General features: G+C 42.7%; 1 protein-coding gene across 1 annotated transcript in view; it reads left to right on the top strand.

The window, feature by feature from the left end:
- LOC138581961 (fatty-acid amide hydrolase 1-like) overlaps positions 1-18,529 on the top strand; it is a gene marked incomplete at its 5' end in the record, with an annotated part of 308,818 nt that overhangs the window by 195,031 nt on the left and 95,258 nt on the right. The window contains one exon of the mRNA XM_069652870.1: positions 6,982-7,090. Within this exon, the coding sequence (XP_069508971.1) occupies positions 6,982-7,090 (109 nt within the window). The remainder of the gene's footprint in view (positions 1-6,981; positions 7,091-18,529) is intronic.

Raw genomic sequence — 18,529 nt, 5'->3', positions numbered from 1 at the left:
CTCATCTTCTATGTGTATTTCAGCAAGAGTGGTAATGTGTTTTTCTGAATCTGTTTTAGGAGCAATATTCTGTTTGATTGTTTTCTCTTTTAAATAAAAACGTAATGTGTGCTCATCTATGGCAGTCTGCCAATTTTTCCTTGGGTCCAAGTAAATTTGTACAGGTAGTCTTTCATTGTCGCTCTGCATTTTGTCTTGACACATTAATATAACAGTGACACTAGGTATGCAACTATTCTGGAGATATACCTCCACAGCATCATTTGTTTTGGCAACGGTGTGACATTCATTTATGTTGCTGTTTTGTGATTTTAGTTTCTTAGGTCTCAATGTTTTTTTGGGTAAGGACCACAGCACTCCATTCACCCCATCTATGAGAGGAGACAATCTTTTCAGGCAATCTGTCCCCATCAGAAATGGAATTTCACAAATAGATGTGATCAATACCTCTTGTTTCATTCTGTGCTTTCCTATTTTTATGTCAACCTCAGTTACACCTATGATGGGCACCTCCTCCCCATTAAAGTTATGCACTGGACCTTGATTTTCCTTCACTGTAATCTGATTCTGTTGGGGTCTCCCTTCATTGATACACTTTACCAGCTCCTTGGACATAATTGTGGCCTGTGCGCCAGTGTCAATCATAGCAAATGTTTGGCATTTTTCTTCTACAGTGATGGGTGCATAATATCTGTCCTCAACTTCCTCTAATACACATAAGAAGTGTGAATTCTTACTGATTTCAGGGCTCCCCTTTCTCAGGCCTTTTTCACTTTTGGTTAAGCACATTGGTAAATGGAAAGACATTTTTCCCTCCTTTTTACCCATTTCTGCGCGAGAGACTTTATTAATTTCTCCATGATCAGAGGTTTTTTGGAGTGTGGCCACTGTTCGCCCATCCATCTGGGTATCATCGGGGACCACATTACAACCTTCCAACTGAACATGTGTAACAACATCATTTAGTAATTTGTCATTATTTAATTCTGTGCATTTGTGATCATTTAGTGTGACCTTTCAGCCTCTTCAAAAATACTTGGCTCAAAGAATTCTTCAGGTGATTGATTTGTACCCTCCTTTTAAGTATTCCCTTTTTCTGTCTGTGTTTGTTCACCATTTTGACTGTCCAGGGAAGGAGCTATAGCATCCCCACTTACTCCCTGTTCACTGGTATTCCCCATGCATGAGTTATTTTTCTTAAATCTGTCACTTTGTTCTTTTGGAATTTCAGGTGTTTCTTTTTCATTTGCACAAACCTTCAATGTTTGATTTAGCGCTATTTTAAACCGTACCTCTTTTTTAGAAGTGTTTGCACTTTCTGTTACATGTTCATTTACTGGCGTTTCCACTTTTAAATCATTAGACATCTCAGAGTCATTATGCGAAATTACATCAGGGCAATCTGTCTTTTTGGCACTGCAGGTATCATGAGTACTTATTCACTTTTCAGACGCCGCCGGTCATTGCTATGGCCATCAGCCCCCTCCTTGGATGGCTGTTTTTGCACTGTACAGAGCTTTCCTATTTGCTCAGCTAACATTTTCACTTGGGCCTCAAGGCACTGGAATCTTTCCATCTCTCTAGAATCCTCTCTGTGTGGCCTAGATCGATATTGATTGCTTTCCCCCTGATTGGACCTATTCTGATACCTCTCAGGTGAGTGATTTCTATTGGGATGGTTCCTGAACTCTTGATTCATTTGTGGAGGGGAGCGGGGTGCGCCCATCCTTTGATTATAGTCCCCTGGTGGGGAATCAGTGTACTGACGTGGAGTGTCGTTCATAATCTGCCTCATGTCCTGTCTCTCAGGTTGTGGGTACTGGCCCCTATGCTGATTCCCATTATCAGCAAATCGATCCACATATCGGGACCTATCCTGATTACCATATATCATGGTATTGGGGTCAAATCTGCTCTGTGTCCCCAATGTCTGGTAGGGACCATCCTTTCTTTGATCCTGGCTTTGTCTCCGATTATTATTCATACCTGACATATCAGGCCGATATCCTGCCCGGGGTCTGTCTCCATAGTACCTAGGGCTAATGTAACTCTCCCTATTACTAGTATCATGTGATTGAAACATTGGTGCAGGGTGTGGTGACCTTTGTTGATTCACCCTTTGTTGAGGTGCCGAATAATTTTTACCTGGACTTTGGGCAGACTCAAGGGACATCTTGGCTGACCTGATTGCCATCACTGTTGCTGAGGGTTCTTTAGATTTAGGTCTAGTATCTTTCATTTTATCACTTTCTCTACCCTGACAATAGAGTACCTCATAAAGTTTTGTGCTTTGATGTACAATCCATTCAAGGGACTTGTCACAGTCAAATTCATGGACCAATTGGGATATGATGTCTTTCTGTAGCCCATAGAAGTATGCAGTTTTAAACTCATTGGAATTTGAGTAAAAAGATACATCAAAGCGAGAAAATGCTCTTTTTAAGTCTTGTAAAAATTGGCGAGGGGATGTATTAGGCCCAGCAGTGATTGTGTAAGCGACTTTCTTTGCCTCCTGCAATGACTGAAAAGGAGAAAAATGACGCCTAATTTATTTTTCAAACTCCAACCATGTCATATTCTGCTGTTCATTTAATCCCCTTATGATGCTGGCCGTCGGGGCATCTAAAGTTAAATGAAAATATTGTCTGTACTGTTCCTTAGGTATCTGGAGTGCTTTAAAAATGTCATGAACCACTTCTAAGTGATCCTCAATGCAGCATTCACCTCCCTTTTTAAATGGTTTGATCAGGGCTTTAATGGATTTCATTATTTTTATGGGGCACTTGTTGCAATGCATGGAATTGCACTACTTTGTGATTCAATCCTGGTTTCAGGTGTATGGGATTGGTGGCTGCCCCCAATAGGAGTATCAAATCCCCCAAGGGGGCTGCAACCAAGTTCAGTCACCGGCCCAGTCACTGGAGCACTAGCTCTTTGGGCAGAACTAGAATTCACCTCCACTCCATCGAATGTAGTACCCTGCCGCCTCTCCTGGGACCTGGGAATGCACATTTGTTGTTCTAAGTCTTTGCACTTTTTAAGGAGCCTGCGTGCTTCATTTTGCAGATAGTTGTTTTCATCACTCATTTTATTTATTACCTCCTGCATGTCGCACATTTGCATTTGGCATTCATTGAATTCTTTGTTTCTCTTGTCTTTTTCTTGAATCATTTTAACAATTTCTTGCTCTGCACCTTGGAGATCACTTTCTTTTTCAAAATTTTCTTTTTGTAAAATCTGCATTTCTGAAACAATCTCATCTTTATCCCGTCTAATGTGGTCCACTAAGGCTTTTAAGTGTACCAATTCTTGCTCACTATCCTCAAATTGTTTCTTTCTTTTGGACAACTGAGCATCAAAATCTCTGCATTTTAATTGCATGTCTTTTTGGCATATATCCAATTCTGCTCTTAACATTTCCTGATTTTTACTTGCCCCATCTAATTCAGTCTTTAACCTGTTAATTAGCTGGGTATCATTTTCCTGCATTCGCAGGGACCTATTCAAAATAAACCATATTTTGGCGCATAGCCGTATTAAACAGTCTTTCTCTGCACTTTTATCGGCTGCATTCAATAATCTTGTGAGGCACACCTGAATTATGCTGCCTTCTGCAAAAATATTGTCTAGTTTTTCTTTCTGCACCTCACCCTGAATGCGGTCATGCCATTCTAAGGTACTGTTCGACGACCACGTCCCATGTGCAAACAACTTTGCCTCTAAATATTGCACTAGGTCTGAGAATGTAGTTTCCCTTTGTGACATTCTGAAATTCGTTTTTAGTAACACACTGCTATTATGAAATGGGTTCCCTTTAATGTACAGATGGCAGTATGAGACACACTTGCCACGCCCAGTAGGTGCTCTGTGATCACTTTCCCGGCCTGCAACGCACCATAAATATGTTGGGTATTTTGTGTAGATTTGGGGCCTGGCAGTATTTTCTTACTGCCGAAAAATAATTTAGCAACAATCACTCCTTGTATTCAGATTGGGTTATGTATAATAATACAGTGGATATGCATTATTTCAGTACACAGACATGCGTGGTTGGTATGCGTGGTTGCTGGTATTTTTGGTGAGCATAATTCCTTTGTTTTATTTGTGGCCCCAATATCCAGAACCCCTTATTTTTGTTTAGGTTGTTCGTTTGATCACTAGAGAAACCTCAGGCTTGCATTTCATGAACACCACATTTTCATTTTTAGTGTGCAACCAAGGGCAAGTTCTCGCTGTCTTATCTACGGCAGCGAGCTATCATGCGGTATCTATCACCAACTTATTTACGTTTGGTGAGCTATGTCCAGGGCCTCTCTTTCTGCCGACTCATAGACCTCCGGCAGACTATAACACACACAGTTAGTTATAATTGCTCATACTGAATGACATTGTGCACACAGCTGCAGCCAAATCTTATTTTTAGCTACCTTAATGACAATTGCACTGTCTAAACATCTCCCCACATCATCAGCACTGTATTGGTAAATGCACAAATGAAAGAGAAAATAAAACACACCACCCGTCTGCTTTCAGATATTTTTGTGTATTATAAAAGTTGCATTTAAACACAATCTCACTCTTTTTACAGAAATAAATGAAATAGCACAGTAACAGCATTATTTGTGATACACTGAGAAGAGAGTGGCGGGGAACAAGAATTCAATTTGCAACATTAAACATGTGGGTAAAGCACAGGAATCTCCTTTCCTACACTGACTGAATATTTTCGCACACACTCAGCCCCCACACTTCAGCGAGATAATTACCAGGCTTGTTCAGCATGTAACTTCTTTGGCTGGTCGCCTTCTGGAGGGGTTCCCCAGCAAGGACAAGCATTTGCTGTCACTCAAACTGGGACTTGTTGACTGGAAATCCCAGTCTCTGCAACCAAGTTGAATCTGCTTCAGGAATCAGGCATCCCCAGCTATCAACCCAGTCCTTCTCCGAGCTGTGTCAAGGTGTCTCTCTCCAGCTTCTTCCCAGAGATTATACAAGAAAACTCTGGTTACCTCCTATCAAAGGATCCTAACCAATAACATTCTATCATGCCATATCCACCCTCTGCACACAATGGCTTGGCTTATACAGTTGCAACTGTAACCAAACTGATTTCCTGCTTATTCGAGTCTTTGATTCCTGCAAATACTGTGGACAGAGCGCAGATAGAAGCAAAGAAAAAAAAATCTGAATGTAGTCTGAAATGAGTTTCAGCCTGCCTCATTTTGCAGTGTAGAACACATTATATTATTAATGAGTTAGCGTGTTAGTTTTTTGTTAATGAGTTTAGTTCATTAATCCTCAAATGTGTCTCCTGCAACAGAGGAATTTCAAGTAAAAAGAAAAAAATTGTGTGCATTTTGAATATAAAAAATAAAATGCGCTTTTAAATGAGAAAATGGTTTGTTTTTAACCTGTGTAGCCTGTCTTCATTTACATCTCCATATGTTGCACTGGCAACACATAGCTTGAAGCAATTGCATTAAACCCATGCAGTGGCGCTGCACTTCAAAAAACATGCTATACATTGATCCTGTGCAGTGGTGCTGCGCTCTGTGCTCCCAAAACACGCTAAACAATCCTACAAACCCCTGGATTGGAAATCACAGCATCCTAAGAGACAAAACTGCCAGGACCTCTGTTTTCATTGTATCAAATTGATCCACCTGCTTTTGAATCAGGTTCACTGCAACTCGATCCACACAACGCTCCAGTGCTGTCTTTGGCACCCAAGCAAACACTTCGAACCAGTGTGCTTGCATCTCAAACCAGCTCGATGCTGCATCATGCCGTGCAGAGCCAATCACCTATTCAGCCCGTATCCACTGCTTAACTCTGAATGATGATTTGAACCACTAGAGTTTTGCTCACTGACTCGAACCAGCTGTTACACAAATGATTTGCCACGGCTCGACCTCAAACTACAGCTTTGTCGAACACACATCGGAGCATCAGAATCACTGCTTTGAACCATCCCCAACCATAGACTCACACCACAGGAACATCACTCGTTAATCCTACCCAGAGGTTACAACCCCAACTCAAAACCGGCTGGACTCCGAACAGATACTGGTAGTCACCCCAACCTACATTGCTCAAACTCCACCTTCAAAACTGCATGAGCTACCGACTCGACCAACGCCAGCTGGCCTCTTGGATCACCACGACTAGCTACACCTGAACTTGGTTCAAACTGCTTGCACAACCACTCGAAGCCTTGTTCGTCGCTTTTGATCCACCAAGAACCAAATAATATACTACTGACCGATTACTGCCCCCTTGGTCCAGTTTTTCAGCCCTAGGGAATGGTTAGGCAGCTGTTATCCCTTTTGCACCCAAGAACATATCCTTCTCAAGAATATTGTGTCTTTTACTTGCCTTTCATCCCTGATACATTTGATACATTACTCAGAGTGCTGCATCATTCTATCTTTGTTGATTCTGTGTTCTTCCCTCAAGGGTGGGTTTTGCTTTGTGTTTTCCATGTAGATATTGTTGCATATCGTGTGTTAATTAAAGTCTACATTTTTACAGAACTTTGACTGGACATTCGTTTGTTTTCAAATGTTATACATTGCTGTTTGAGTCGCTACTGAATCACACTCAGACGCCTCTTGAGAGTATAGCCTGCCCTCACCCGCAAAATGCAAAGGAGGTATATCTCTTAACTGTGCATGTTTTACCTTAGTGATTGGATTGGCTCCTGGTTTGTAGAGGTGTAAAGGCTGAGTAGGTACTTTAGGCACGACTCATCGTTGTGCTCCTGCAGGGCAGAAGCCAATCATCACAGTGGTGGGCAGTAGTTGGGATTCGCAAAAGGTTGTGCCTACATCTTTCGTCACAATGTCACTCCTATTTTCAGTACCGCAAATCTCTAATTATTTAGCTGCATGTGAAACATTCACGCAAAAATGTGTACTGCGAAATATTTAAACCCACATCTTTAATAATGCATCATTTTGTGCTTTCTACCACTTTTCCTAGAAATACCGCCAGGAGTTTGTGAATGAATGGAAGACCCTGAAGCTGGACGTTGTGCTCTGCCCTGCCATGGGCCCTGCATTGAACATCGGCTTCCTTGGAAAGCTGATGGGTAACTTTCAAGAGAACAGGTTATTTCTGTATTCAGTGAATTGCACATGGGCTATCCAGCTGGCAATGGGGCATGGGACGTTATAATCCTTTTTGGAAATTTCAAAATGGCTTTCAAGCCCATCAAGTAAGGGAGGCAACCTTCTGCTAGAAATAAGGGACCCCTTTCTGCCCTTTTGACAGTTTGTGATAGCAAACGTAGAGATTTGCTTTTGTTCAAATTTGTATTGAAAAGATAAAGAAATCAGAACATTTTAGGAACAGCAATTGAAAATACATGTACGTCATAATATCCAAAAACAGCATTTTAAAACTGAAAATGTTTCACAATATTCCATTATACAATAAAAATATTTATGAAGTAGATAGACAGACCTGGTTAAAACACAGGGACTAAAAGGGCAGGAAGAGAGAAAAAGAGACGATAAAGAAGAGAATATATTTCAATATATATGTTTAAACTCTTCATGTTTATCCCTCTGATCTCTCCTCAAACATTCAATTTCTTCATGTTTCGAATACTGGTGTCCTAGATCTTCTGCCCTGTATCCATTCATAAATTATCACTTTCATTATAGATTATGATACCTTCAAAATCATTTTTTTTAAACCACAAGTGTTCTCAATAAGTGGTTTGGTTATGGAATCATATGACATTTATTGTGTTGAATAAGTGTCTTAACTTTCCCCCAACTACGAACAGCTTAAAACCTGCCTGAATGTGCTGTAGATTCTGCCTCCTGACAAATGGTGTTGGATGTCCTCTGCAGTTTCTTCTCTGAAACATTTTTCAACATCCAATGGAGTATCCATGCTTGATCACCCCTCCAACCCGATGTACTACAAGGGGCATGACTACGTCACCTTCTTCAGACCCATACCATCTACTTATCTGGAAAAAACTGTATCAAGGATCAACGCCTCATCCGAAGAAGGCTAACCATTCCCTTCTACTACCAATACAGACTCCCAACCCGCTAATACCATTAAGGACCCTTTACCTAGCATTGACAATCTTTATAAATTGTGCCTTCTAAAATGGTCAAACTGCTCTAGCAAAATTGCCATTACCCACCCTATTCTCAAATAACCTAGAGCTGTAGACCCATCCGAGTGTTAGGGCCAATTCTCATCCTATTGTGAACACCCTGTTCATTTGTAAAATCTATGCTAAAATGGTAACCATGCAACTTTGGGAACACTTCTTCCTTCTGCCCTGAACACACCTTTTTCAGATGGCATTCTTGATCTTATTTTTGTTTCTACTGGAATTACTAATTTAGATTATGTCTCTACTGTTTGCATTCCAAACGATGATCTCTTTTTACTGTATTCTTCCCTCTCTTACTTTTCATGAATTACCCTCCCTTACTATTAACCTTACCTCCTCAAATAATATTTCCTTTGCTAAGGTACATTTAATCTTCCAATCAACAGCTTGGTTGATTCTATTTCTTCTTCTATTCCATCTCTTGATGGACTATCTACTCTTGATTCAGAGACAGAAGAGGTATTCATGCTTCTATTATATCTTCTCTTTATTTATGTTGGTCTAACACCGTCGATAGTTCTAAATTCAAACCATCCCATCCTTGGTTCACTAGGTCTTTTATAGACCTATGGTCAGGGTCGGACTGGCCCCTCAGTCTTTCGGCCTGTGTGGGGGCCGGTTTCTGGCCATGCCTGGGCCGGTTTGGAAAGAAAAAACATTGAAAAATAAATATATATCTGTTTTCCAATTTATTTTTCTTTTCAAAAAGCCTTTCATCCTTCTTAGGTCGATGCATATTTGCTCTATAAAAAAGCGTTTAAGCTTAAGTGCTATACAATAACATATCATCATTTGGCCTTGGACGTCTGCTTGGATTAACAGTAATTTAGTGTACTTAGGAACAATGCTATTTGATGCCACTTGCTGTTTTGTCAAGGGGTGAAAGATCGGATGTCACTTTGGGGTGCGGGTCAAATGACATCACTTCTGGTGATCTCATCAGAGGTCAAGGGTCGTGAGACAAGGGGTGGGACACATTTTTGAGGCGAGGGGTGGGACACTTTTTTTTGTGTGACCGGCCCTATTTTTTGTCCCATTCTGACCCTGCCTACGGTAGTAATCCGTAGGTATTACCATTCTTAGAACAAAAATAGATCACTTGTGAATCTCTCAGTTGATATTGAATTGTTCAAAGCCCATGCATTAACAGTAAAGAATACTAAATGAGGGAATTATTAGGATTGTATAGCTTCTCATTCCTTATTGCCTCATTATCTTCTACTATTAGCACTTGGGGCGAGCATGGCAGCCAATCAAGATTGGATTGCTGGTTGATTATCACAATCCAAGCCTGCATTCTGAGCAAGCTGAAGTCTGCTCAAAAGCTCCTGTCATGTTCCTCCAACATCCCCTTCCAACTGCTGGCCACCTTCATGGCACCACAACTCCACTTCCCCTCCCTCCCACTTACTAGTTCAGTGTTGCAGCAGGTGCCTTTTGCTGCCCACTCCTCATTCCCAGGCAGCCATGTACATGGAAGAGGGGTGCCGCCTGGAGATCAGCCTTTCATTTCCATGGTGGCCATCTTGGGCAAGTATTTATTTGAAGGAAAGTGTGATGTGCTAGGTCATCAGTACATTCCTGAACTAAAGAAGACTTAGTGCAGTCCAGATTGCCACCAGAATGGATTTCCAGAGGACCAAATTGCAGCATGAGAAGGTCTATTTCCGTCATGCGAGCCAGACTATTTTCTAGTCTTTGGATAGTCTTACTGAGTTAAGACCATGTTCAAGCTAGTATGTTTAGATGGACTATCAGATAGGCGGGCATACTGCTGATGATTGTCTTGTAGGTGAGGAAGGTGACACAGTGTTACGCACAAACCTTATGGTTGGTGTTGACAATGTTCCTAGAGCTGGTGAGGAGCAGACAGCAAGACGTGGCCGCTTTGAGGGGGCCAGTTGAGCAGCTTGGAAAACCTAAAGTTGTATAATACCTGCAGAGATATTGGAGATCACTAGGGCCTTCACCACCATTCGGAGGTCCTGGCGAATTTGCTTGATCATGCAGAATACATAGTTCTGATAACTAGCAATTTTTTGTGGTGTGTTGTTGGAAGGGTAGGTTGCTATCCACGATGAAGCCTAAGGGTTTTTGCAATGTTGGTTGGTGAGGATTGAACCCATCCAAGCACATTTTCCCCAGCCAACTTTGAGTGTGCTTCTGCTGATGGGGGAACCAGACCTATGCATTTGACAATGGTGGGGTTAAGTTTTAAGTAAGTACTTCTAATCCAGATTGCAATGGTTTCAAGAACCATTGGATATTGGCCCACAAGATATTGCAAAGGAGAGCAATATAGGGCCCACAAGATATTGCAAAGGAGTGCAATATCTTGTTATAATATATTGTGCCACAATATATTGTGGGCCCAATATCTTGGGCCCACAAGATATTGCAAAGGAGAGCAATATCTTGTGGGCCCTTGATCTTTAGGAACAACTGTCTATCATCTGCATACTGGTGAATCACGATGCAGTTCCATATAGTGAATACATATAGCCAGGGATAAACTGGGACACTGAGGGACTCCACAAATGGTGATAGAGTCAAGTTCAGACCTGAGGAAACCCATCTGGACAGCCTGGTGTCTGCCAGATAAGTTGGATGTAAACCATTTCACGGCAGTGCCACAGAAGCCCATCCTGTGAGCAAAGATGGTAAGTATGCTGTGATGGTAAACTGTGTACAAAGCATTTGAGATGACCAAGAAGACCAGAGGGCACGCGTAACCTTTGTCGATAATATGAGGGGCACCATCAAACACCTGGATAGGATTTCAGATTCCAGATTGGTAATCCCAGAGCAGACAGATTTGCTCAATTCTTCCTTTGTAAGTAGTTGAGGTCTCTAAAAGCAATGTGACATGTTCAGAATGTGTGGTCTGCCAGGGATTGTGATAAGAAAAATGTGATATCTGGATGGTCTGTCCCCTGGAGTGCAATGAGTATTGTGCAGTTAAGGAGAGACAAAAGATAAGATGATGTCTAGTGTATTACCCACAAGGTGTGTGAGGGGCTAATGCTTCCTGGGTTATGTAGGGACAGGAATGAGTCTCTGGTGTTTTTGATTGCTTGGGTCTGGGCAACTTTCTGTTTTGCTAAAGTCCCCCCGAGTGGGACGGGTATGCCCAGACGTGGGTCCCGAGTCTGCCGGGCCTAGAGACCCAAGCTACTCCTCACTAATGATGCCCAACAAGGCTGAAACATGTCTGGGAATGCTTGTGGTCTCGTGCAGAAGGGATGTGAACTAGCAGTTCGGGCTGGACTGCCCCTTTTGGGATAGGACCAAGCCTGATTTGCATAAGGTTTTTCCCCTTCTGTAATGGCTTGGCAGGCTGAAAAACGATGGTCTGGAGGGTTGCCCAGAGCTTTGCCCGTGGTTATGATTCATTCATAACCTTCAGCCATCAACTTTCTGTTTTGCTGGTAATCCCTTACTGCCCTTCTACGAGTTCCCTTTGCGAGTCCTCGCTTAACGCCTGTTTTTTTCAATTTGCGGTACCGTTGTTAGCGCCTTCCCCATTCCCATTGAGCCCTATGGGGGCTCAAATGGGAATGGGGAAGGGCCCTGGTGAATGGGGAATTACCAGTCCCGCCAACCTTGGAATGAACCGGTAATTGCTCCATTCGCCAGGGCGGAGTCGGTAGGGTTTTGGAGGCAGCAATGGAGCTAGCAGCTGCCTGGCTGCCTCCAAGCTCGTAATGAGGCCCTCAGTGTCTCAATCTTAGTTCTAATCTTTTGAAATAGCTGAGAGGTCTTTTTTTCTGATACTATGCTTAGCTTTCAAAAATTATATTTGAGCCGGGTAATTGTCCCTATTTATACATAATTGCAGCCTAAAATTAAGTGGGGCACTGTGGGAAATAGAAGCATGGAACAAGATGCAATGCTTTTATTCTTCCATTTCTTTTTCCTGCTCTGCCCCATTTTGCAGCGGTGATGCGATGGAGAAGGAGCACTGAGCTGAGCTGAGATAGGACCTCCTGCTTTCAGTGCACATTATGAATTCTTACAAGACATTTTCATGCGGGGGTACAACAATGTGATCTGCCTGAGGTTTTGCACTTGGGCAGTAATCCGTTAGTATTGCCACGGAGTGGAAAATGTAAAAGCGAATTTGCATTGTAGACTTGTTTAAATGCCTGCATGGGAACACAGACAAATAAGTCCTAATGTTGACAGTCCCCTGTTTGCAATTTACATTTCTTGTCAAATCAGCTATTGGTATCTTGCATATGAAAACCAGGACATGTAAACAAATTCTCACACATTTGAACAGTTTCATTTTGATTATATGACCATACTGTTTACAGGAAAACACAGATAAAGCCACAAAGTGCCCAATCTGCTGGCAGAGACCAATGTGTGCAGCTCATGATATGAATTGTGACAGCATGGCACATTCCAATCAGTGTGTGATCAGAGAAGTCTGTGTCAAATAAAAGCAGATTTAATCAAACAGATCTATTCAATAGCAACATACATGTGCATGTGTGTTTGTGGATGCAACATGATAAACCCAGTAGTTAGTAGATTACAGAAGCACATACTTATAGCTTGCCTTAGCTTGTAAATTGTTCAGAGCCTGTGTTCAGAGTAGGTAATAACCAGTTTGCAAACATGCAGAGCTTTCATGGGAAGTAAAGTATGGCTGAATGTTCCAAAGCTTTAAGTAAGAAGCTCTGTTTCTATGATTATATTAAATCGATTTTTTATATTTATATATATATATATTTTAGTACGCACTTGTTAGGGAGAATTTTCATTGCTGTGTCAATTCCCTTTAACCTTAGAGACCCCCATCTCTTTTACTGGACTCGGGGACTTTGAATTTTTACTCCTGAGTGAATGGGGCCTTTTTCTCCCTCATGTGTTTTCCTGACTATGGGCCTCATTACGAGTAGGGCGGGAAGGGATACCGGGCACCGTTAAGGAGACCGGTGCCGATAATCCCTTACCGCCCTACTACGAGTTCCCTTAGCGGGTCCCTCCTTCAACAACTGGTTTTACCAGGCGTTATGGACGGGACCCGCTAAGGGACTTCAGAGCTAATAACGGTACCGCAAATTGTGGTACCGTTATTAGCTCCTTCCCCATTGCCATTTGAGCCCTATGGGGGCTCAAATGGGAATGGGGAATGGTTCTCGGAATGGGGACTTATCGGGTCCTCCAAGGTTGAAATGACCCGGTAAGTCCCTATTTCGCCAACCCGGACCTGGAATGAGGTAAGGGGGTAGCCATGGTGCTAACAGCACCTTGGCTACCGCCTACCGCGTAATGAGGCCCTATGATTTTCTATGTTCCTTACTGTTTTATGGAGTCTGGTATACTCCATAGGCATCTGCTTTTGCATTGTGACACACAGCACATTTTGTGCAGTGCCACTGAGAAGGCCCTTGGACGTATCTTAATGTTTTAATACATGCTCTTGGGTGAACTACTGTTCCCAAGAAAGGTAAGATGACCTGTGTCATACTTACCTATACTTTATGGGTGCAGCACACACCACCTTATGTGGAGTGCTGTGGGGTTACATAGTAACTCCTTTTAACCCATTCCTCATGTAACATTTTGTTACACTAACTTATTTGAATGGCTGGTGGCAGTGGTTTCTTTTTACTATCTAGTGATATGTACCTACAGGCTGATACCTCAGCTGCAGTGCTGCACCGAAGGGTGACCATTTTCACAAAATGGCCTCTGTCTTCTTTTTTGCCATTTCTTGTTAGATATTTCCTTCTAGGCTTTTATTCTGTTGTTTGGATCGGGTTTGAGTCCTTTGTGTGCTTTGCCTTTTGCAGGCTTCAGCCCTGAAGTCCACCAAAACTCCAGTGTGTCTGGAAAGGCAGGAAGTGATGGACGGTCCCGAAACATTCCTGTCCTTTGTCTCCAGGTGTGCCTGAGTAAACCCAGTTCCTATTGGCCGGCTGGCTCTCCTGGAGGACAGCCACCCTGCTTTGTGATTGACAGCCTAGGGCTGTGAATTAATGGGAACTTGCATAAAAAGCAAGGTTTTCGGGACAGGAGAGTCAACCACTGGAGGACAACATCCGAAGCAGAAGATGAGAGAAGATGAGAGAAGATGCCAACAGCACCCTCCTGGATTGGGAAGTGCCCAAATGAAACCCTGCAGCAATGCGACCTAGTTTTCTAATCGACAGGGAAGACCTGTAAAAGGTGGCTTCCTCCCTTAGGCTGGTGGGACCAACTAGTCTCGAGACAAACACTATTTTGGCTCAATACCCGACTTTCTGCGACTTTCCAAGGTTGCAGAATCCCAATACCCGGGCTACCTCAGCCACCTGTGAGTGCATTGTCTTCCAAAGTCTGAATCTGGCCATATCTTTGTGGTCATCCAGAGGACCCTACAGAAACAAGACATCCTCATCCAGGGTCACCTCACCAGAGTCCAGGACCAAGGGATCAAGGAAATGCTAACCAGAGATTTTTGTTCTTCTTTGGCGCTGATAAAAAGGTGCGAAAACCACAAAGAGCTGCTCAATCGATGAAAATCCATTGCTGCTAAAACACTTTCTCGAGGGCTGCTGCAGGAGCCCGCCAGACGTCCTCCCTTTCGTCACCACGACCAAGGACCAGGAAGAAGGGTCTGCAGCATTGAATGCAGAAGTCATCCGGCTGGAACAACGTATTCATTTCAAAGGTACTATGGAGCTTGGGATATACTATCCTTTTGCCATTTGGGGTGCTTCCAACCTTTGGGAGTGTGATTTAACCCTACACTAAGTTGACCTCAATTTACCTGCATTGGCCTTACAGCTTCTGCTTTCTAAAGGTGACACCTCTTGAGTTGCTGGGATTTCTCTTTTAAACACTATCTATTTAAGAACATTTTTCTTAAAAGAGCATCAGAACTTTGACTTTGCCCATTGACTTTGGTTCTCCTGGCTCCCTTAAGGCCCTCTTCTGAACCTATTCACTTTGGCAGTGCTTGTTCCCTCACAGGTTTTAAATGTTGGACACTTTAATGCTGGGATAATTGACTGCCTGCATCCCTTTGGGAGAATCTAAAAGTTCTTATTACTTATCAGTCTGTTCTGATCGAACCCTAACCTTTCCTTCCTTGAATAACTCAATACTGCAAAGGTGTTGCCAATATGAATGTCATATGACCTCAACTGACGTCGCCACTGGATGCTGGACTATTTCTAACATATGAATGAATTACTCACCTGCTTTATTTTTCACTTTGTTAATTGAATCCTAACTTGGGATTAATGTTACAACTAATAGCTGCTTTGAAATGTGTTCCCCACCATGTTTAGCTTCTTGTATCACATGCACTGTTCATCCGAAATTGGTATATGGGCCTCATTAGCAGCCTGGCGGTACTATATTAGGGTACCAGTAGCAACATATCGGCACCATTTCCGGACTGCCACACTACGAGTATGCATGCAGGCGATGTTGTTCCTTGCAGGTATGACCTGACGGGGCACCGACCCCTGCAGGCATGGTTTTCACAGAAGCACTAACACCATTAGCAACGGTGCCAGTGCTTCTGTGTCCCAGGAATGGGGATTTACACTTTCAGCCGCCTCATATACCGGGTCGCCGGGACTTGTAATATCCCTGTAGAATGCAGCAGAATGGTGTAACTAGTTCTAAGGAAAACGGCCGGTATCACTGGCAGGTTACCGCCAAACTTGTAACGAGGCCCTATGTGGTTTGACCTGGGATGAACCCGGATTAAATTTATAGAGTGGACGCTAGCAACAGTGTTAGTTCTAGCACCTCCTCCAATATCTCTAGTATCCCAAGTGCAATCTCTTCTTCATATGTGGTAGAAACCTCCACTGGAAGGCTATCCCATCTGGTGCTTTTCCCCATTCAAATCCTCTTTGGTGGTACAATTGCATCTAATGCACAAAATTGCCCGTATGGCAGGTTCTCCCATAGAGATTGAGGATGAAAGCTGTTAAATAGTAACAGTGTATTCTTATCAGTTGGTTTTTTGTATAGGGTGGTGCCAAGTCAGTTTAAAGGTGCCCTATACATTTCCAGATCCAAAAAAGCTATTTTTTCAGTGCTAAAATTCATAGTGAACTTAATACATGGATCTTGGGTGTTTAGCCACTCAAGGAATTTTACAAGACTGGCCTCACTCCCTTGCCAAAGTAAAAAAACATTGTTGATGTAGCGGTGCCACGCTTTGACTTGTGCTTTGAACGGATTTATGTCACTGTAGATGGATCTTTGTTCTAGATCGTCCATAAACAGTTTTGCTAAATCTGGGGCGAAAGTAGCGCCCATGCTGGTGCCGTGTAGTTGTTGATAAAGACAGGTCCATCAGACGTTGCAAACCAGATGAATTTGGCAGCATACATTCTTAGTTTTGAGACCTAGAAACACATTTCTAGAGTCGACTAAGTCAAGCAAAAGCATATAAGAAGAAGAGGGTTGATCAATTGATTCAGATGTTTCCCTCACCTCCTTAGTAACCTCACCAATATGTTGTGATGATTAGAATCCACCTGGTTAGTTATGTGTGTCACCACCCAGTCCAATAAGGCCATGTTAATGCTAAATTAGGGTTTTTAAATGTGATTTAATCTGTATGATTGAATGTTTTGTATACACTCATTAAAATATGTAAATCTAAAATATCTCTGTCTAAAATACATGATATGATTTGATATGGCATTTATAACACGCCTATATACAAGTGTTTCGAGGTGCAACGAGTCAAGGGAGGGGGAACAACGGGAAGACAGACAACAATCTTACTAGGCCAGGTGTCATTCAGATCGCGCACGTGCATGGGAAGGGGAAAGGGAAAAGTGCATGGGGGAAGGGAGAGGGGAAAGTGCAGTACAAGGGGTAGTAGAAAAGATAATATAATAAACAGCCAGAGGTGGCAAGTGCAAGGTAAGTGAAGACTTAAGTGCTGGTACGGGGACTGAAGGGATACAGAGAACAGTCCCCAGGTGCAGGGGTTGCCTGGGAGGCAGTGCAGGTGTGCAGTTGGCGGTACCTGGGCACAAGATCAGACAGGGTGGCCAGGTAACCAGTGCAGTTTCAGCCAGGAATTCAGCAAGGGAGAGGGGGAGAGAAAGCAGAAGCACAGAGGAAGGTTTTGAGGTGCTTCCAGGAACCAGAGATGGTTCTCCTCAGGTTTCAGGGAGGTAGGAAGGCTGTTCCAGAGGGAGGCCTTTGATGACATTGATCTGGCGATACTTTTAAGCTATCTGACCTACTTCGTGTGAAGGTGGGAAGCTGTTTTGTGGATCCCTGTGTTTGCTCAAAATAGTACAGGATCCAAATGTGGTTAATCAAACATGGTTAGAAACACTCAAACAGCCTAAAACACTCCTGTACACAGAAATAGACATTAGAAAAATGCAATTGTGGATGTCTCTTTTCTACTGAGAAAAACATGGAACATCTCACATTTTAGCTAGTTAGCTCAGTGATGAGAAGACACTTCTATTTTTAAACACTAAACCTCATACAAGAAACTTGGCAGGCGATGCAGATTTATCTGTGCAACTTTGGAATGTAATGGGCAATTTTGGAATCCTGCTAGTGACTGCGTGCAGAAAAGAAAAACGTTATATTTTACCGCATGAAAAGAACATGGGGTCATTCCTTTTTAGCTATATTCAAATTTTGTAACTTGTGCTTACCAAGAGCTTTATAAATGCTCTGTTTGTGCTGCTGGCAGCTAAATCCCTTCTCCAAAGCACACAGGCTCTTTTCCCCTGTCTGAAATGGTAGTTCAGTGTAGCCGCTCGACACACTTGTTTCTCTGTTGCAGACTCTCAACACACACAGCAGCCGAGCTCAATCTCAATCCCCTTTCTCTCGGCAGAAAAATACCCTCATTCCTACTCTCTGCTCCATGTAAAACTTTTTCCATGCCATAACATTTTCCTTATACCATCATAAAGAAAGTATATGATTTCACCACCCACTTCGTACCTCCTGCCATGATGCCACTCATCCATCAAAACCTCTCCTGTAGCCACGCCTAGTAATTATCCAAACTACTTCTGCTTTCTTCACCATGACCTCTGTACAGCACTCATTCTCCAAGCCCAAGTGAATATGCAACATTTTCATCCTGGTGCTTCCTGCTCAAACAATGAGTTGTCTTTGCAAACTGAATTCTGCAGTTTCATCGCACTCTGAGCCTCACGTCCACACTGTGGATCATTTTGCAATTTGACCATCTTATTTAGGCTATGGCCTAGACTAATCCCACTCTAATCACTAATTAGATTTGTTAAAAAGTAGTGAGGTAAGCATGCAAGGTAGATTAATAATAGTAATGGTTAGTCCCTGCCATACTACACTACACTGTTATGCTATGCTATGCTGTTCTATTCAACCAATTCAAGCTATAATATGCGCAAACACTTCTTTGGT

The sequence above is a fragment of the Ambystoma mexicanum genome, chromosome 3q (assembly GCF_040938575.1).
Source record: "Ambystoma mexicanum isolate Mex_15411 chromosome 3q, UKY_AmexF1_1, whole genome shotgun sequence".
In the NCBI taxonomy this organism is placed as follows: domain Eukaryota; kingdom Metazoa; phylum Chordata; class Amphibia; order Caudata; family Ambystomatidae; genus Ambystoma; species Ambystoma mexicanum.
This window is presented reverse-complemented; position numbering and strand designations above follow the sequence as displayed.